The following is a 22,135-nucleotide window of genomic DNA, read 5'->3' on the forward strand; positions in this document are numbered from 1 at the left end:
TCCTTATAATTCGTATATGTACAATATAACCCTAAATCTATCTCGCTTAGTTTTAGTTTATACGTACAACCGTTAGATGCACAAAACTATAATACTCCGTTGCAAGAATATAAAAATAAATGACATCTTAATATCAAGTACAGCTTATACCAATTTTTAAACAAGCGGAGGCTTTTCCCTGTTTTGGCGATGTTTTGCTGCAGTTGCAAATCTTCTTTCCATATCAGGAACTTTTAACGAGAACTTTTTAAGTTATAATGCAGATAAACTTGGATTAAGAGTTCATTATCTGTTCAAACAAGATATGAATTATAGCCTTCCGTACTCGTCATTGGGATCCTGTGCAAATAATCATTTAATTTATCAACACCGCCTCAAAACCCGAAAATGTACACAATAGAGACTTTATGGTCCATTGTCGAAAGAAAATTGGATACACATAATTTATGTTAAAAGAAGCGCAACAATTGGAAGAATATATATGTAAAACTTAGAAAGAAGTTGATGGAATCAATGCAACCGTGATTACAAAGTGTATATGAACAAAGAGGTTAAACTACTAAATACCAAATTAATTAAAAAACTATATTGTATTTTGCTATACTTTTTCTAATTTGAATGATTTTTAAGGGTGTATGAAGACGAATTTTGCGTTTTATAAATAAAATTTTCAGTCACAATTTTACTTGTCGAGAGTTTTATAAAAAACTAAATTTAGTACATTTCCCCAACTTGGTTCAAAATTTGGTTGTAATTTTTGGAATTTTTATTTAATAATTTGCATTGAAATAACAAAAAAACAAAGGGTGTGTAAATACAAATTTTGCTCGCTGTAGGTATAATAGATATTTAAACCATCATGCTTCAAACACTTCAAGGCTATGAATAGCCGAAATGTATATTTTATTCTGATTTTTGAGGCAGTCAGTAAAAGAGAAATCAAAAGCAAAGCAAGCAGCTTGTTAAGTATATGCTCTAATTGCCATTATTGCCACAACAGCGTCATCTAATCCGACGTTATATGAAACATAAGTGAATCAGTAGAGTCTAAAGCTGTCTGCAGAAGTTTCACACTCTACTATTTCCGCCAGTTTTTTGCGAAACCCCAGTAAACAAGAAGTAACTTCAATAGAACTGTGTGGGTGGTGTTAATAATAGAAAAAAACAACACTTCCTGGTGAAAGAAGCACTGATGGATTACTTATTATAACACAGCAGATTGTTAGCAATTGCTGATGGCAACACGGATGTGAGTAATGAAAAGGAATGGCAGCAAATTATAGAAACACGAGTGATTGCTAAAGGACGTCGTTGCGAATAATCAACTGCATTTTAAAGCTAAAAAATACGCCCACACCTCTAATAATTGATTGTTGAAGGCCGATGAATTTGGCATAAATATATTTTTCCAGAGACGCCGACATGCTTTTCAGTTTCCGTTGGCTGTCATGGCGTATAAGTCATATTTTATCGCAATTCTACAAATTTAGTAAACGCTTCTTGGTGTCTTTAACTGTTTGCTTACTCATTTGAAAAAGTAGTTTGCCATAATTGCCAGCAATGAAATATCGCTTTAAGTGCTATTAAACATCTTTCCCGCCTTGTGTGCTGTCCATCTCTAAAATCTGTTTGTCTGTTTGCGCTTTGAAGTTTTTTGCGTCGCTTTGGCATTTGCTGCAATTTGTTTTTCATGTCCAACTATGTTGCCCCATGCTTGTCGCGTCCATGTCAATGACAGCTATTGCATTCCAACTACAAATGCGAATTTATGTGTACATACATACATACATACATATATATATAATATATATATACATATAAGTGCATATAGCATGGAGCTCAACGCATGCAGCCTTTTAGCATATATTTTACAGTTTACTATATTTTTGCTCTTTGTTTTGATTATCCTTCGCCAATATTTGCAAATACTTTTCTCCGCTCCCTTGGGGAGCAAAGCGTGTGAAACAGATAATTTATACTATATAATGTGTAAGGCCTCGGCAGCAGCACATGTTGCACGTAATTGTGCTGTGCGAGCGCCTCGTCACTTCCTGCTGAGCGCAATGAAAAGGGGAAAAGGCGCACAGTTAAGAGCGATAATACTTAAGAGAGACTTTTTATGCTCTTTTACATTATCTACCATTATTTGCGGTTACATTTGCACGCGTATAAACATACTTGTGTCGGCGTTTGACTGTAGGCAACGTTTAGGCTATACTCAGATAAAAGACTTATTCAAATTAAAATTCTTAATTTCAAATAAACTCAAGCACAAAGATACATAACTTTTAAACTTAAACAGAAAGAAAATTCACTTAAATATTTGTATATCGTCACCTGAAATGCAAAATAACGTAACAACATTTTCGGAAATGTCCAGTGGCAGGAATGAAACACGAAATAAAATTTCACATGAGTGAAACAAAATTTTAATATTGGTTAAAACTGATTTATATCTGACCGCAGGACCTGAAAATGTTGAACATATGTAATATTATGTATGTAATTTGAAGTAGTGAATCGTAATCAATAAGACACTCAATTTCGAATTGTTTGTTGATACGTTATTTTGCATTTCAGGTGACGGTATGTATATATATACCAAACCGTTAGAAAAATTTTTTTAATTCATTTTTAAGTTGCGTTTTGTTTTAAATTTTTGTATATTTAAATTGATTTTTTTTTTGAGAATTTTATTCATGTTCTTATTATGTAGATTTGTACTTTTTTATTTTGCTAAAATTTTTTTAAATTTCTTTTGAACCATTTCTACAATTTTGTTTTAATATTTTTGAGACTTTTATTTCAAAAATTCAGTTTGAAATTCTTATTTATTTTTTTAATTTGATCATTTATTTTTTGTTTACATTTCTTATTCGCTTTTTAATTTTTCTCAATCTTCTTAAAATTGTTTACAGTTTTGATATTTTTATATTAAAATTTTTGGAGATTTTTGTTGTTCCGTTTACTTAATAATCTATATATTAAATGGGCAAAATACAAAATTTAATTCAAAATGGTTACTTTTTCCTTTTACACAAGTCCTTAGGGTTTTAAAATTGTTTTTGAGTTATTTTTTCTAAACGACCAATATGTGCAGAATATTGTGTACAAATTTTGAGTCAGTTATAGTCAAACTAACGGAGTTAGAGCGTGTTAAACGACCGGCTGTGATATCTGACTTTGAAACTTTTTAAAGTTCAAATCGATTCTCCCGAAAACGTTATTTTTAAAGTTCGTGAATATTAGAGCTCAAAATCTACTGAAATGATCCTTTTGAAACAACAACAGGTAATCAGATGGAGTTTTTTTTTAATTTTTTTCTATTTTTTATTAACAAATTAATAGCGATTTTTTGAACTAAAATCGTGCTTTTTACTTCCTCTTCTTTTCTGATTACCTCGAGAAATACATCATCGGCAGCAATGACATCGAGTATATTGTTGTTAAGGGATTTTTTTTTTGCATTTTTATTCATTATTATTTTATGTTAATGTACAATATCTTAAGATTATTCTGTGAAAATTTGAGAGCAATTAAAGCAAAATTCACGGAGATATACACTTGTAAGTCTCCGCCCTCCGATTTGATTGTGAGCGGCTGTGACTCTTTAAACGTGTTTTTCTCACTTCACTTTTTCGAAGCCGGTGAACTCTGCAGCTCAAAATCTACTGAACCGATCCTTTTGAAATTTTGCACAGTCTTTCTTTACAAAAATTGTGAGGTGACGCTGTCGATTTTTTTTTATTTTATAATTTTAACTTTTTTTTAAACAACAACAATTGCTGAAAAATCTGTATTTTGAGTACTGAGCGTTGTAAAAAATTGAAAAAACATTAAAAAAGACTCGACAGCCTTACCTGTGGAAACTTATCAACTAGTCAAATCAATTTGATTTTTTAATTTCAGATAATCTAGTTATGAGTTATACGGTTAACCGCGAATCAATTTTTTTTTTTTTTGGAACATCTGCGAAGATTCTCAGTCGCCGGCTAATTTTCTTCTTTAAATATCATATAATTATGCTATAGTTATACAAATAAATTAATATTGATTGTATCTTTAAAAAAAAATTATTGAAAATATGTTTTTTTCTCTCGAATTAACCTTACTACCCCCTTAAGCCACTTCTGAGTGGTTGTTGGCCTGTTCGCTGAAGAGCCGCTTGCCAATTGCTCGACAATAGGTTTTAATGTGGAGATCATCTCAAATTTGAAACTAAAGTGCGTTGCATTAGAAATCAGGATGTTCAGTATATGAAAGTTGGGAAAGGATGTGGACTGAGCTCCTTTATATTTGAACCTAACTTATATGTTTTGGAGTAATTTGTTTTATAACTTTGTCAACTTTTATCAACCTTCTTAACCGATATATATAATAAAATTATTATGTGAAAAGTACGTTTTATTCAGTTCATGGACAGTGGTAAAAAAATAATTCTATTTAATGAAGTCTCTTTATACTTTTTTTTATCAAAAACTCGACCCAAATCGTTTCGCAAACATCGTAGTTCTGTCATTGTCACAAACTCAAAAAGCTAATAAATACTCCTCTTTGACACGATTGAGGAGATAAAAGCCGAATACAGAAAGTCTTAAAGGCTTTGCCGAAAAAGAAAAATTCGACCGTTTCGAGAACTGCTAAAGGTTGTCAAAGTCTGTTTCATCCGACGGCGATTACTTGAAGGGATGGACATTGATTTTGAAGATAAAATATAGAATTTACATTTACTATTACATACATACATGTGAGTACCTAGTAAATCCGACAAAGGAACAAAGAGTCTCATTTTGGAAACAATGGACAAAATATAGAATTTGCTAAAATTTAATTAAATATTGTATAGTGAAATAATCTGACGGTTGGAAACTACCTTAGAATGGCCTCAAAGGAATTTTATATAAAACATTATTTCTTGTGTAAATATATAATATCACGGCAATCTCGCCAATTATTTGCTGTTTAAACTATTTCAGAAAATAATTTAGGAGGTGTAAACCTTTCCAAGTTCTAAGGTAAGCCCATTTTTTTATGGAATTATAAAGAACTGAATTATGAAAAAACTATTATTCTTCCGACCGAAATTAAAAAAAAAAAAAATAAATAAAAAACTATTTAATTTTAATGTGATTTAATAATTTGTAACATGAAATTTGAAGTAAATAAAAGCCAGACCGCAAGCGCTTTGGAATAATGGAACGAACTGCGGAAAGCATTCTGCATATGGTTACTTATAGAGCACAGTAGACCACGAAGCGCAGTGCAAGCCTCAAAATTTTGTTTAATCCAATGGTTACTTAGAATATTACGAGGTTTTCTGGCAAATTGGCGATTGGCTTAAAAAAGTAGCCGGAGGGATAGGCGGACAATAAATAGTTTTGTTTTCGTGGTCTGGAAATATCTTTGACCTAAGTGTATCTGTTGGGTATTTCTTTAAGGACGACAAAATAAACATGGTGAATAATTACATATTTTGCGATTTATTTATAATTTCCGGGATCTTTTTTGTCTCAATATATTATGCCAATTTCACTAAGTTTATAACTCGAACCCGTGCGGAGACATCCACCCGAATTCGTGCTTGCCTGCTACGCCGGCTTTATTATCTCGTGGTCCTTATCCTCTGCGATTACGTTTAACATTAACGCGCCCTTTTATCAGGACTTCAGTGGCGCTCTCTATTAGCATTATTTGCGCATCTATATGTACTCAGTTAGTTCGTGCCATGCAGCTTCGCTTAACCTGTTGCAAATGGCCTTACAAATGCTTAACTTGCACACGTGGTCGAAGCCAAGGGCTGCTCTACGATGTTAGTATTTATATGTTTGCAAGTAGCTGGCTTACCAAGGATAAAGCTGACGGCTGACGGCGGACGACTGACTACTGACTACTTCGCGTAAAGTTGATATTTACCTTCGGAAGTCAAGGTGGCCGGCACAGCTGTTCTACGATATGTATTCGTACATTTAGCTGCCGGGTGGCCAAGCAGTCGAGACAACTAACTTCAGCTGCGCTCGTGTTTGCAGACATAATGTGGAAAGGTGGAGCCAGCAGCCACCACCGCTATATTGCTCCGCCACCTTCGCACATTTTTTACTGCTATATACACACATACTCGTGTTCAATGGAAAATGCGCGCCAAATGTAAGGCCGCTTCGTGCGCCCACGTAGCCAGCTACAACGTTCGTTTGTTCTGCTACTACTACAACAACGATTGCTGTATTTTAACTCTCTTATTTTCATTGTATTTGCGCTCTTTGTTATGAACTCTCCCCACAAATGTACGCTATATTTTTACATTCGCAGGCACTTGTTGTATTCGAAGCGAGATACACATCGCCCGACGATGCTGCTGGCAATTTTGAGCCGACCAATCTGGTGCGACCCATACAGGAGCAGCACAATATTAGCTGCAGCAGCCAAAGCTTGGACGATGATCAACAGATGCTTCTCGACATCGAGCAGAACATAGCTAATCTGGAGCGTAGTCTGAATCGAGGTAAAGTGAAAATTCGAATTTTCAGTGTTTAAATGTTGAAAATCGGTTGAAAATTCTGAGAAAACTGTGTCGTTTAACGGGATTAATTTTTTTTTTTAATTAAATACACACATCTTAAAACATTCGCGAATTAAAGGTGTTTTTTGCTTTAATTAGTTGCAAGTAGAAACGGTTTGAGCTAAAAAGAACGAAAACGGTGTAATAGTGTGGTTTTAAAGCATATAATTGTGTTAAGTGTAAAATTGCAATATTCGAATGCGCTAGAAAAATCAAGTACAACTAAACGTTAAGAGCCTTGAAGTTTTTAAAAGCAATATCTTCAATTAAAAATGTGTGTTTACAACGGTGAAATTAAACGTTTTTCTTTTTAAATATAAAATAATGATTTTAGACGCGATTTCCTTTTATTCAAAAAATATTTCACAACTCAAAATCTAATCAGAAATCAAAATTTATGTCAGAGTGTCAAATTTATATTTCTAAGAAAAAATTGTGTTACGTTGTGATAAAAAGCCAGGGATAGAAAATAACAGTTATTACATAATTTTGACTAAAACAATTTATTTGGAAGAAAGGGTCGTATACATATACATATATGAAGCAGAAATAGGGAGTTTTTGTTTTCAAGGACAACACAAATATGTCAAAAAAAATTTTATTTTTTATTTTTTTTCATAGCTCATAAGCGAAAAAACACATTTGAACCAAAAAAAAAAGTTTCGTGGAATAAGAAAATATAATGTTTTATGCTAGTGATACAAACACACATAAAATACATAAAGGCATGAAGGCATGGTTAATATACAAAAGTATTTGCGAAATTCGAAAGGGTTTCACGTGGCAACCTTTTTCAAGGCAACCGAAAACTTCGCAAATTTAAGTACCGTTTAATAAAGCAAGCTTCAGGCCATTTGCTAGCAATCATTCATGCTTCAGCTACACGGAAATGAATAATTGATGAATAAATATTGAAAAAAAAAGTTTCGTTGAAAACATTTCATTTCTTCAGCAGCGAAAGGTTTCATTCAACAGAAAACGCAAAATGGCATGTAAATCATCATTGCATATTAAATTATAAAAGTGGAACGCACAATTTTTCAGCTAATGGCCACACATTTTTACAACACAAAAACGATTTTTGCATATTTTAAAGAAAAAAGGATGCGCAAACAAAGTTAAGCAGCTGACTGTAGTAAGTTTCTAGTATTTCTACGAAAGCAGAGCGAGAAAACAAGAGTTTTTAAGTGTTTTGTGCAAAGTGTTTGACTTTAAGAGCCGCTTCACTTTCATGCTTGCTTTGTGTCCGGTGCAGTACACAACGAAGTTAGGATTAGTAGCAAAAGGAGGAAAAAAGTACTTAGTCCAGGAGCAAAATTATTTCTGATAATTTAAGATTCGACTAAAATAATAATTTCATCTAACGATATTTCGTAACAGTAAAACTTCGGAAACTGTAATAGGCTAGTTGGATCCACTAGAATAAAGGCATTTAGTTTCATCTTGTATCAAGCACTCTCTTTTCTATGATAGGCGCTACAAAGGCAGGAGCAGAGTAAGGGTATTATGTGACCACTAAATCTCCGGAACTGGATCATCTGAAATTAAGTAATGTTAAATCAAACACACCAAATTTTTTACAAAATGACGGAATCTCAAAACCTAAAATCGATTTTGGACAAAAATTTCGGTCATAAATTGTTTATAAAACACCTATACATATTTATCGGGGAAGAAAAATCTTCGATTAATTACTAGCAAATATATTTAAGAAGCTCGTGTTAAAATTTGTGACAATTTAGCTAACTAATTAAGTTAACAATGAAAAATTTTCATAAAATGAAATTGAGAGCTATTTTTTGAACTTGGAAGTATTAAGAAAATTTTAACCAAAATCTGGTATAAACTTTTGCAACCAACTGACTTATTTGCATTACACAAGTAGTCTAACCCACTAACGCAATCTTATTTACAAGCCATAAAGTTACAAAATACTCGACGAACCTAGAAATACCTCGTTTAAAAACTCCTTGAAATTTATTTCCCGTGATAACAATTTCTTGCGATAAAAATATATAATTTCTGATAACTTTAAAGCTTTAATGTAAAAAGTACGTTACAAATGAAGCTTGCGGTAGTCTAAAAACTTGAAACGGAAAGTAGTCCGCACATATTAAACCCCTCGAAGGGTATGTCCATGAGAATAGCTTACACAATTTCGACCCTAAAATAATATATTTCTATCTTAAATACTGCGAATAATTTCGAATTCGAAAGTTGTCAAGGTTGCATTTGAGTATTTATTAATTTTTGTATAATTATTTTTTGTAATGAAAAAATGTTCTCCGTAAACGTGTAAATATTGAAAGGGTATTTTTACAAATAAAAACCAGAACAGTGTATTCTACAATGAGTGAAATGAATTATTTTAATGCGAAAGAAATGCAAAGAAATAATAGTGAATACAACATGTAGAAAACCGTTAAAGAACGTATTAATTGGCTTAAACACACATTTTTACTCACAACTCTCAATTACAGATGTAATGAAACTAAGCTTTATGCAATATTAGTGCTAGTAAAATATTAGAAAATGTGAAAAAAAAAATAAACTAGAATCCCCATCCACTCAACATACATATGTTGACACAAACTGAATCAAAGCAACGTAGCAATGCCCCCTCCCACGTCCACGTCTCAGTATACCTCTCGCTTTCCCACAGAACCGGGCGGTCATGGCACAAGCGGCGCTAGAACCGCCTCCAGCGGCAGCGAATCGCACGGCACACAAAAGAAGCGGCATCTGCTGCGCCGCGTTATGACCGCCGCCCAACACAGCACCACAAGCGTCACCACCAACCGCCAAAGAATCGAACTGAAATTTGATAAATTCGGCAAATCACCTACAACGGGCCGCAGCGGCAGCATCACTACACTACTCACCACCACACCCAACTCGAATGCCCACACCAACACCGCCACAGACAGCAAAAGCGCTAGCGCACTGGCCGCCGCTATGCGCGCCTCCGAAAGTCCACCGAGCAAGGAGAAGAAACTCTCTATGCGCACCGTGCGGAACATCATGCGTCTGGGCCGCAGCAGACAGACGTCGCAGTCGCGTGACAGCAGCACCGAAGATGAGGGCAGGTAAGTGGTATTACACACCGCGGGCACATAACAACAATTTTATCTTCTTATTTACAACACGCACACCCACATTATGTCTATAGCTATGTTGATATGTACGAAGTACTTATGCGCTGCCGCAAGGCAGACAAATATGCCTTAACAACAGACCGCAAATTTGTAAGAAACGGAAGCACCCAAACATGCGCCCTCGGAAAAGATTTGTTTTGCATGTTTTTACTCTTGAATAGCATCCGGAGGTCTATAGCTCGCAAGGAAATAAGTTATAATCAGCAACAAGTGTCCACTTGTTGAGGCGTGCGGTAACCCACCTGCCTGCGGCGGCGCTCGTTTTAAGCCAAATGAAAATTGATGCTAAAAGTTGAGCACGCCGTGTATTTCATTTTAATGTTTGCAAAATATCCACTGACCACTTGTTGACACTTAACGCCCAAGTTTTTGATTGACCTCACTGGCCTTACGGTAGCTTTCACACACACACACACACATACACAGATACATAGCGCATGAAAGCTCAAATTGACGCATGTGACATTAGAAATTTACCAAGAACTCAAAAGGTCGGCAAGGAATCCTGGAAATATGCAGCGTTATGATCCCTCGTCATTACGATCAATTTTCCTCGCCATAGTCGCGTCTAAAACATTGGCTCTCCAGGGGCTGTCAAAACCTTGATTATGGAATGATTTTGTGGTGGCTTTCAGCTCTGGGCTACATCCAACAACCCACATATACTGTGTTGACCTTTAACGGCATGCTGGGTGTTGGAAAAATTTTACATTTTCATTTCATAATCCATGCTACTTGTGCGCTTTGAAGGGTGACTGCGTACACACGTCTATCTATATATGGTATGTAAGTGCCTATGAAGTTTCGAGTTGCACATTGTTCGCCTGCAGCTAATGTTTGTTTTAATGTGTGGAAAGGAAAAATTGTATATTTTCACATTTTGATACTTTTTGCGCAATATTGAAGCAATTATGGCAAATCAGAGATTAAAGAGAAAAGTTGGTGCTCATATATCAAGTTGTAAGCAGCTTCGTTGTACTTAAAATGTTTGTTTCATCCGTAGAAACCATTGTATTTGAAATGTTGACTGGCAGGCGGGTGTGTAGAATATTTTTAATTTTCATCTGGAAGCTTCTTCGACGGAATTTTTTTCCGCTTAACCAAAATCAATAAATACTTACTTATGATATATCCTGGCCTGCCCTTACAAGATTTAATTTTTTTGTCATTTTAGCAGTATGTGTTATTTTCGATAGCCAACTTGTGAAACAAAACTTAGTAGTATCGAAAAAATCAGTTATGCGAGTTACAGGTCAATTGACAAGTCCCCCGGTTGACCATAGTAAACAAACTTTTTGGTAAAAATCTTTTTTTTTTATATTCAACATAGTATCTTCCAAGGGTGAAATTCTGATTATTACGACCCTTCAACTTTTCGATACCATTTTGTAGTACGATTTGTCCTTTACTTCAGAATAGGCCTCAGTTTCGACGATGCCCTCTTTATTCGATGAAAATTTGTCTCAGCGAGCATTCTTCTGAGATCAGAAAACAATGGTGTAGATCTGGAGATAAGGTGGATGTGGAAGTGATTCGCAGCCCAATTTAACAACTCTTTCTTTTTCATCAAATGCGCCCACTTTTCGGCCATTCGGTCCTTTGAATGGTCCAGTAAGACTATGTAATAGTCGCTGTTGAGCATATTTTTTTTTTTTTAAAGTGGTCAATAAAAACTATTCCATGCCCATCCCAACATATAGACGCAATAACCTTGCTAGCCGACTGTTGCAATTGACCACGCTTTTTAGCGGACTCATCGTGTCCACTAGGATGATTGTCGATTGAACTTCGGAGTGAAATATTGGAGCCATGTTTCATCCATTGACTCATATCGACGTAAAAACTCGAGTTTATTACGCTTGAAACTCTCCAAACACTACTCCAAATCATCAACTCGTTGTCATTTTTGGTTAAAAGTACGCTCGCGCGGCATCCACTTCGCACAGAACTTTCTCATATCCAAATATTCTTGAATGACGTGATGTACACGTTCATTTGATATCTTTAGAGTGCCTGCTATCTTGAATAACTTCACTTTAAGGTCATTGAAAATTATTTTGTTTACTTTGATGTTTTCGTAGTTAACAATCCCTTGTGGGCGTTCACTGTGTTCACCCTCTTCGGTGCTTATTTCACCACATCTGAAGATAGCAAATCAGCACTTGATAGTTTTAGGTTTAACTTCATGTTTTCCCTTTAAAAGGAGATATTTTATCAACGCGTGGAATTCAAATTTATACATATTTTTGCATTATTTTCTCAAAAAGTTATGACTCCCAAAATAATGATCCCACAGCTGTTCATACTCGCCCCTTCTGAGTTTGATTAGGCTTAACCAAAAATCTTATTTAATTGTAGTAACCTGTTACAAATTCTCTTAAACGAGTTCAACTCGCTGACTTTATATTTCCTTTTACATGAAAGGTCGAAAAAGTTAGCGCGTAGGGAAAGAGCGAACTGAAAATATAGGAATTTAAAATCAAATGAAAAGTAAATTTTTGTATCGGTCAAAGTGTGGCCTACTCTAGAGTTGTAGCGCAATTTTGTAAGAAGTCTCTATTCACTATTTGAGATATTGTGAAGTAAAACCGCAATTTCGGACAAGTTAGTATTTAAAACACTGTCTCTGGTCTTTAATTACGAAATATTGTCTCAAATTTTTATTTGTTATAAGCAACTCAAACACGGAAATGTTTAAAATAAATAAAATTCACATAAATTTCGTAAATATTCTGAAACAAAGTCAATATATATTTTATTTTTATGACGATGTTATAGAAAATTTAGTACTTTTATTATCGACATGTTTATTCCATTCAAGTTTATATACATTACTACATAAGGAAATGCAATAGGACCTGTTCGTTTTCAATTGAGAGATTTTTGTGACTGTGAGGTACTGAATTGCAAAATCGTCTCAAGTCACAAAAATTAAATTCAAAATCTCAAATTTAGAAGCTTGTGACTGTTTCACAGTACAGAATTCCGATTAGTCTTTGATAATTGAGAAAGTAACATTTGGTTATGGTTAAATATTTTAATATCTATGCGATCTTTTGCGATTACACCATGTAGTCAGAGTGTTTAAAATTATCTGAAATATTTGCTGTACTATACATTTTACATCAAAGAGTTGAACTATTTTCAGTTTTGTAATATAAACTTAATTATATAACTAAAAGGATTTGTTCTGAATTGAGTCAAGAAAGCACAAATAATTGTAATACAAAATTAACTTAAAATATAATTGTTAAAATGTATTGCTATCATTTCGCAGTTCATTGTGCACTTATTGGCTTTAGAAATTGAGCTTAATTTGATTTAATTTATGATTGATATATATAGTTAGAGCAACGCTTATGTGAAACTGGCGCAAAATATATAAAAGTATTGCTGAGATGATGCTGGAGTTTCAAAATGTTTAGATGAATGCCTACTCAACTAATCGGACAAATCGCCGATAAAAAGAAAAAACCCAAATACGAAAATAATTTGGAAAGCAACAATGAAGGAAGTGTTAAATTCAGCTGTAATGGAACACTTTATCCTCTCACAATTTGAAAAAGTCGAGAAAAAACTTTCAGCTGCAAAGTGTTGCAACACTTTATATTAAAATATTGCGAAAGAATGCAACATTCATTGTTCGACGAAATTATGAATGGATTACAACCAAATGTGGTATCTTACGAACTCTTGTAATGTATGGGGTCTCTGAGGAAAACATCAATGGAGTGGGAAATCACAATTTCATTTTCATAAATGAAAATAATTATATACATATTGTATATGGGAGTTGGGATAATATGTGAATCGATAACACACATTTACAACATTAAACTACTAGATATTGGTCTTCATATGTGGCATAAAGCCAACCGGAAGAATGAAAATCTTACAAAATTCTTATTAATTTTCCCATACAAGTGGAGGGAGATAGTTTAGTTTAAATGGATGCCCTTTAATTTTTATTAAGAAACATCAAAGAGTGAATAATATATGATGTATTTTGTGAAAGTCCGTGTTTAGTATATGGGGACCAGAGGAAGTATTGCCCTAATTTCTTCGATTTCTTTCATATGTATAATATGTGGTATAAAATCAACCGGAAGTTCCAAAAACTATTTATAAGAATTTACCCAATTTTACTCATTTTTGGCACAAGGGTAAGCTGTCATCACAAAAATATTCTCTCTGAATATCAATATTAAGTAGACCAGTAAAAAATTAGCCATGTAATTGGCGTCCACACATTTAGTGTCCGATTCCTTGAAATGTTATAGTCCGATTTCGATCATTTTATTAATATACGAATTTCCTAAATGATAGAAAAATTACAATTCTTAAAATATTTACACAAAATTATAAAACATTTACATCTTACAATATTTTCAACGAAACGCTACAACTACTTCTTGAAATCGGGATGAAAGAGGGTTCGAATACAAATAAAATTGAAAGTTGTCTATCTATAACAACAAAACTACCACATAAAAATGCAAGGTGCTTTCCAAAGTAAACAGAATCAGCCGAAATCAGCATTGAAATTCATGGAAATGGAATTGACCATCTCCAAAACATCGATTTATCGCATTTTGATCGAACATTTGGACTTACGAAAGGTGTGCCCACAGTTTGTTCTGCACAAATTGACTGACGACTAAAAGTTGCTCAGAATCCAACATTCGAAGGACGATTATTTGACCAGATCAGATTTTAAACATTAACCACTCCCCGTATTCACCTGATATGACAACGTGCGACTTTTTCCTTTTAGGAAAATGCACTTGCCTATGAAAGGAGAGCGTTATGCAGACGTAGAGCCACTCAAAAGGCTTGCATCGTTCGACATGCTTTTGGACCATGCAAAAAGCTGTATTGAAGCAGAAGGAGACTATTTTGAATAAAATAAATTGATTTTTCMAAAAAAAAAAAAAAAACATTTGTTCTGTTTTTTTAAGTCCTGTTTACTTTGGAAATCACCTTGTATGCTATGTAGTTCAGTTTGACCATGGTATGTCACAAGTTCACTCTCCTAACAGTTTGCATAAATAAAACCAAACCACAAGTTAATGTATAGATGATCAACCACATGGTTTATTATCCCTCTCTGTTAACACAGTTTAAACAAACAAACTGCCTTATGTACACACCCACACACAGCCACAATTATATACACACCCACGCAAGCTGCACAAATTGCGACAAATTGCCCCGCGCTGGCCAATTTTATTATGTACACATTTCCGGTTACACCTACCAGACACGTTCAAACAACATTAACAGCACGCCAACCGACATTTCGACTAACTGTATAAGAATCTCGCAGACAAGGGCATATTAGTATGCATGCGTGTGCGTGAAATCGAGCTCTCCGCACACGTCCATGATCACTGGCATTGCAGTTTTAACAGACGACTGTTTATGAACATACATACATACATATATATATATACATATATTATGACTTTGGGCTGGCTGGCACAAACACACATATACATGCTTTCAGGCTAATGTACAACAACACCACATGTGTGGAGTGCATATTTGCATTCTGCAGTAAGCTCTCAGCAAAAAACACAGTCAACGCAGCGTATGAGCAACATTAGGGCAGCCAATGTTTACACACTGCTGAAGTGCATAAATATGCATACATGTAGACGTACTTATATGCACGCGTACTAGACTCCGTGAAATGTTTACCATTTTCATATCGAGCACTTTTTATTTACCGTCTGCTAAATTCACGTGTCGACAGCTCCGCCGTTGTGCTCCTGCTCCGGCATCGTGTGCGTCTTACATACCCCATGTATATCTGTATACAATGTATACTATCGTCTTCTCTGCCATTCCAGCCGAAGATGAGAAAGGTATTTAGTATGTTGAAGCTGACCGCGGGGTTATGTTGATATGCACTGAATGAAGGACAAAGCTTTGCAAAATATTTACAGAAATAGTATGTTAGTGGAATGCTGCAGTGAGGAATGTTGTTTGAGTGGTTTAAATTCCTCCCAACGGTTGAGAATGTATGCGGCGTTGCTTAACATATTTGTAGCTTGCAGCTGACGGATACTCACATATTCATCATGGGTACAATTTTCTAAAATAAATACTTTACAAATATTTTGCAAAATTTCATTGCTGGATTTATGATCGAATAAAGTGTACTTTAGGAGAAAAGATTAATTCAATATTTATCGAATATTCCAATTATTTTTTAACTGATACATAGTCAGACTTCTACAGAATAATATTGAATAAGTAGAGAAATATTCGATAAAATATTATACTTATAACTTTTAGAAGAGTTTACAGCTTGTTTATATTGCAAAAACTACTTTTGTGAGGAGGTTTGATTGCAAATTCTACGATCCTTTACACTTCTATACCTTAATATACTTTGTGCAAAGAATCTTCTACTGTTTCCTAAAATTCATATTTGAAAACTTGAATTTACGATTTTTCCTCTTTCAGTGGGTCCGGTTGATATACGAAAACGAAACACAATACAAATCGAATACTTTTTTGTTTTCTAAATAATACAATAGTATATACGAACTATTATCTATGGGTAGTCGAAAAAGTGTTTTCGCATTTTGTCAATAGATGTCTTTGCAGTCGTATATCTCCAGTGCTACCAATCGCGTGGTGTCATACCATATAGCGTTGGAAAGGTAAGATTTTAAGCTTCATTTAAATTCGGAGAAGTTGAGTGAAAATAATGAAGAAATAGCTATATTTTGAAATTTTTGTATAAAAAATGGAAGAATACCACCATTGAAATTTGTGAAGTTTACGGAGATGATTCTGTATCAGTGTAGCACAACAATGGTTCGCTCGCTTCCGATCTGGACATTTCGGAATTTCGATTTACACTGATAGAGAATAATGTCTCTAGCGGAAAAAGTGGGTGACCAAAATGGTACATATTTGTTAATTTATTTATTAGTACAAATAAAACCAGACGAACACACTTTTTCGACTTCCAATGTAGCAACTATATATTATTGAAAAAAAAAATTATAAAATCTCTTCCTTTTTTCTATTCGTGTGAGCGATAACTTGAGTGAGAAGCTCTATATCTTGATGAAATTTGGTACAAATCTGAAATGACATTTCATTCATTGGAAGTGAAGTTATTGCGTTTTAAGTGTCAGTATGTTTGTGTTTTTGTGTTATCGGTGCGAAAATGAGCTTCGRACAAAGAGCCAACATTAAATTTTGTTTTAAAATTGGTAAAACTTTTACTTAAGCGTTTCAATTGATGAAACAAGTTTATGACGATGATGGCCTATTGCGTGGCAGAGTACACGAGTGGTTTCAACGTTCATAAGTTCATAAAGAATCAGCCGGAATCATCATTGAAATTCACCTAATATGACACCGTGCGACTTCTGCCTTTTCAGAAAAATGCTCTTGCCTAAGAAAGGGGAGCGTTATGCAGATGTAGAGGCCACTCAAAAGGCTTCCATCGGCATACTGGCGGCCATACCGGCCAACGAGCAAAAACACTCAATCGACATGCTTTTGGACCATGCAAAAAGCTGTATTGAAGCAGAAGGAGACTATTTCGAATAAAATAAAATGATTTTGCTGAAAAAGCCATTTGTTCTATTTTTTTTTCTGGTCCTTTTTATTGTGGAACACACCTTGTATAAGAGTCCGAAGGACAGTTGTGCCTTAAACACTAAAAAGAAAAGTGGACGTGAATTCTGAGGAGATCGAAACTCAATAGCATCTCTCCTACATTATAGTATAATTAGCGAAACAAAGCAGAAATAAATTTTAATTTTTTAATTTCGTAAAATAATACCCTCGTGTGAAAAATGGGGGGAAAATCGTGCTATTACTTATCGTAAAGTGCATATACATACCTAATATAACATTTTGTTTATATTGATATATGCATAATTTTATATTATTAAAAATAAGTGAGTCTACGACATATATTATGAGTTAAGGGAGGGAGGTTAGAGTTTCAAGGTAACCAAAAATCCTTTTGCGAATTTACTTCTTCAGTATGTATTCGGATCTTTTGTATCCTATTGAGCACACTTTTGACAGTACAGGGTAATTTTTTTCCTCCCTTTTTTAGTTCATAAACTTTAGACTTTTTTCTTGCAAAACTGCTTTTCCAAAGTCCGCGTTCACCTTCATTTCAGAAAAGCTTGACCGATTCGTTTCATAAAATTTTTTCTTTTAAATTAGGGTGTTTTCCATGTATTGTCAAAAGTGTGCTCAATAATGTACAGAAGGCCCGAATAAAATTACGCAATCCATATTTAGAAATAAATTCTGAAAATAGTTTTATTTTACCTTGAAACCCTAACCCCTCTCTTAATAAATATCAATTATGATTTTACGATTGATTTATTCACGGATACGTCTAATAATAAATGCTGATTTTGTAACAACCAGAAGATTATGTCGGAGACCCTATATAGCATACGGTATATATATATATATAAATAAAGTTTGAATCTGTCAATTTTCCAGATATCGTTTGCTTTGCTATCCAAGAAGCAACCCATTTATCAGAACCAATATCGAACTACTTAAGGTTAGGGAAATTAAGTCCTTATATGGAAAACATTTTTATTTGACATACTATGCTCAAGGCAAAGCTAAATAAAGATAAAGATCTTCATAAAGAACTTCTTTCCTTATTAAGTAATCTGAATTCGACTTGATGGTTATTTATATAAAACTACTTGGCAATTAAAAGCAACCATTTTGTTTTCCGTTGGACGGACTCAGGTTAAATTTTCCGATTTAGTTATAAATATAATTGCCATAATAAATTTACCTGTGTTTCCCCGCCTTACATCCATGCACATTGCGAGAATAAATAATGTTCGGCTACATCAGAACTTTCCTCTTCCTTACTTGTACATGTGAAGTATTATAATATACTTAAGTGTCAAGATAAGATGAATTTTGTTTTTAGTATTCATATGTATTAGTAGAGCACTCCACAGGATCCCGTTTTCGTATAAGCAACAGAAAAAAAACCTTACTTAAAAAGCCGAATATCTCGAGAAGTATTAATGACAGCTATTTCGACCTTCTACCTTTGACCTTTTTTGTAGCAAATAAAATTTCCTACAAGTTGGTCATGAACATTTTTTCTGTAGCTCTTGTCATTTACGAGATAAACACAAAAAAATGCGAAATTCATGAAAGAATCAAGTTTAGAGTCCCATACTACCACGCCGGTGTGAGTTACGACATTGTTGCACTGGGCACTTCTGTAGAGTGAACAATTCTGAGAAATGTGCCTCTAAATTCAAAGCGATGCCAGAAGATACCTCTGATCTGTGGGAATTCAAAGATAAAAAATCACGATTGTAATGAATTTTCTATGGAAAATTTTTACTGGTCCAGTTCTTAATGTCAATATTAAGGGCTAAAATTTTCAGGGGATTTTTTTAGGGTATTTCCCATGAAATTTCGTGACGGAATTGAAAAAATTATAGTTAAAAAAAAAACGTTAACTTCGCCTCGCAGAAGCTAATATGCCCTTCACAGGAGCATTTTTTTTTAGTAACTATGTATGTGTTCATCAAGAAGAAGAAGATGTGTTCAGTTTGCATGAAAGCTATAAGCGAAAGTAATCCGATCTGAACAATTTTTTCGGAGATAATATTATTACCTCAAACAGTAATCCATGTGAAATTTCGTGAAGATACCACGTCAAATTTCAAAGTTTTCCATACAAGCATTTTTCTCCCAAAATTCAGTTTGTATGGTAGCTATATGCTATAGTAATCCGATCTGAACAATTTCTTCGGAGATTACATTGATGCTTTAGAAAATAATCTGTGCCAACTTTTGTGAAGATGCGTTGTCAAATGTAAAATTTTTAGATACCAGAACTTGATTCCGATCGTTCAGTTTGTATGGCAGCTATTTGTTATAGCGGTCCGATATCGGCAGTTCCGACAAATGAGCAGCCGAGTAAAAATTGAGGTATCTCGATGAAACTTGATATGTGCTGCTCCTTAGTACAAAACGAATTTCAAGTTCGTAGATGGGATAAATCGGACCACTGCTATGCCTAGAAACCGTCCTTAACCGAAAACACATAAAGTGCATGCACTAAATTAAAATAAAAAGCTGTCATTTGGTACAGAGGATCACCTTAGCAAAGGGCACCTATGGGAAAACTCATTGAAAAGTGGGCGTGGCGCCGCCGTCATACAAGTTTAGTGTACATATCGCTTAAACCGCTTAAGCTACAACAATCAAATTTGCTGAGTACAAATCTTATAAGAACTTCTACAGATAGTGAAGTGGATGAAATCGGAGGATAACCACTGTCACTCCCCATATAACGGTACTGTCAAAAACTAATAAAAGCAATATAAATAACCAAATACGCCAGAGACATTAAATTTTACCACCGAGGTGGTATGAGAGAGTTTTAATGAACCCGGGGTTAAAATTGGGCCGTAGACGTGGCACCGCCCACATGTTCCTACATCCCGTTGTGAAAATGAAGCGAAATCGGAAAATAACCGCGTCTCCTTTCTATATAACACAATTTTAAAATCCACTTGATTAGTTTAGGTTCCAGTCCACAAATCAAGAAGCATTTAATATAACGCGCTTAAACTTTCCACGAATAATGGCTTTAGTGTGTGCCACTTTACGACCAAAAATTGTTCAAATCCAACAAAAACTCTAGTTGACTTTTGATCGAAAATGTCACTCAGTGTGTGATATATATAACAGAAATTAAGGAATATTCGTTCTCTTATAATGGTATGACTATATGTAAAAAATGGCTTGAATCGGACCAATACTTCCCTTAGCCCCCGTATACTTAATCTTAAGATTTTCGAACTTCCTGGTGACTTTATACCGGCCAATGTGTGAGTTATATCAATAATAATAAAAGGGCGTATTTTACTCATAACATTGTATCTTTTTGCGTAAAATATGTATATAAAATTAAACAAAAACTTGGCCTAGCCCCTATATAACTATTATCATAATTTTGGAACATCCGGTTGACTTTATTTTATTTAATTGGTTTTATACCTTATATCTAGTATTTCCCTGGCTTTGATACTTGTAAGTAGCAAGAGTATAAATTGTTCGGTTGCACCTGAACTTACCCCTTCCTTACTTGTTTTATCTTAATTTAGTGCTCAGTTCAGACCCATTATAGGTTTTCGTTTAATGATCGTATTTTGGTCACGACCACGTGGTGGTTCGATTACGTCCATACACGATCTGGTCCTCACTTTTTCGCCAATGAAGACGAGTAAAAAGTTTCAAACTGCACGTTACAGCTTGCACAGGCAGACGGACAGCCACCTGGATTTGAACTCGTCTCTTCGGCTGATCAGTTGTTCTTAGTAATGCTAGGCATTCATTTAATATATGTGATCATACTTTTTTATTAGAACTTTTTTGTTGGGATGCATTTCAAAATCAGTTAGCTTCAGATCTTGGCAGGAAAACATGCCACAACTTGTTGCGCTTGGTTTGTTGTTTTTGTTACAATTGCGGGACTTTTTATTTGCAAAGCGTTTTCGGTCAGTCAAAATCTAAGTAGTGCGTGAAAGAACTGTTTGAAAATTAAAATTATCTAAAATTTTTTGTGTAAATTTAAAAATATTGGATATATGCATTTACTTAATTAAATTTTGCGCTTATATTGTTAAAATTTTACTGTTATTCATTTAGAAATGTCGAAAAATAAGAATTGTACGCCTGAGAAACGCGTCCTGATAAAAAATTGCTTTCGGAAGGCAAAACTTATGTCGAAGTCCAAAATATTCTTAGTTGCTCACCCACAATGGTATGTAATGCTATCAAGTACCATTTAAGTAATAAAAAACGTGGGAGCAAACCAGAAATGGCAGTAAGAGAAGTCAGTTCCATTGTCAGATACCCAAGGCAGATTCCAGTTGTGGTTGCTGCAGAGGTAAAAGGCGCCTTTTGTGTACCTAGAAGTATTGAAATTATAAGCGCCGTTTGTGTGATTACGACTTGGGGGCCCCCGATCCTTAAAAAGTGCAGCGGGCCTATTCTGTAACTCGATTCGAAAAAAAATTTAGACGAATTCAAATTTTTTTTATTTTGTAACTCGATTTTCGGATTTTAAAGCTACTTTTCGAAACAAATATTCGTTAGCTTTGGAGTTGTAGAAAGCAAAAACGTAAATTGTACGTATATATTCTGGCACAGGGTGGTGCAACTTTCGCATAATTATAAAGTAGATCCGAATTTCGAATAGAATACATTTACGAATCGAGATACAGAATAGGGGCCCAGTTATTGCGTAGAACACATGTCGAACAAAGACTTTGATTCGCTAGAGGAAATTTTAATTGGCCTTCGACAAAAGGGCGGAACATTTTATGGACGAAGCGAAGATTTTTAAGTATGGCGGAAGAGGATCGCGTCAATATGTAAG

General features: G+C 34.4%; 1 protein-coding gene across 1 annotated transcript in view; it reads left to right on the forward strand.

The window, feature by feature from the left end:
• LOC108973020 (otoferlin-like) overlaps positions 1–22,135 on the forward strand; it is a 78,307-nt gene that overhangs the window by 34,293 nt on the left and 21,879 nt on the right. Inside the window, exons 5-6 of the mRNA XM_018940008.1 lie at positions 6,307–6,499; positions 9,219–9,642. Of these exons, the coding sequence (XP_018795553.1) occupies positions 6,307–6,499; positions 9,219–9,642 (617 nt within the window). The remainder of the gene's footprint in view (positions 1–6,306; positions 6,500–9,218; positions 9,643–22,135) is intronic.

This window comes from Bactrocera latifrons, unplaced genomic scaffold, assembly GCF_001853355.1.
Source record: "Bactrocera latifrons isolate USDA-ARS-PBARC rearing strain unplaced genomic scaffold, ASM185335v1 scaffold_45, whole genome shotgun sequence".
NCBI classification, from domain to species: Eukaryota; Metazoa; Arthropoda; class Insecta; order Diptera; family Tephritidae; genus Bactrocera; species Bactrocera latifrons.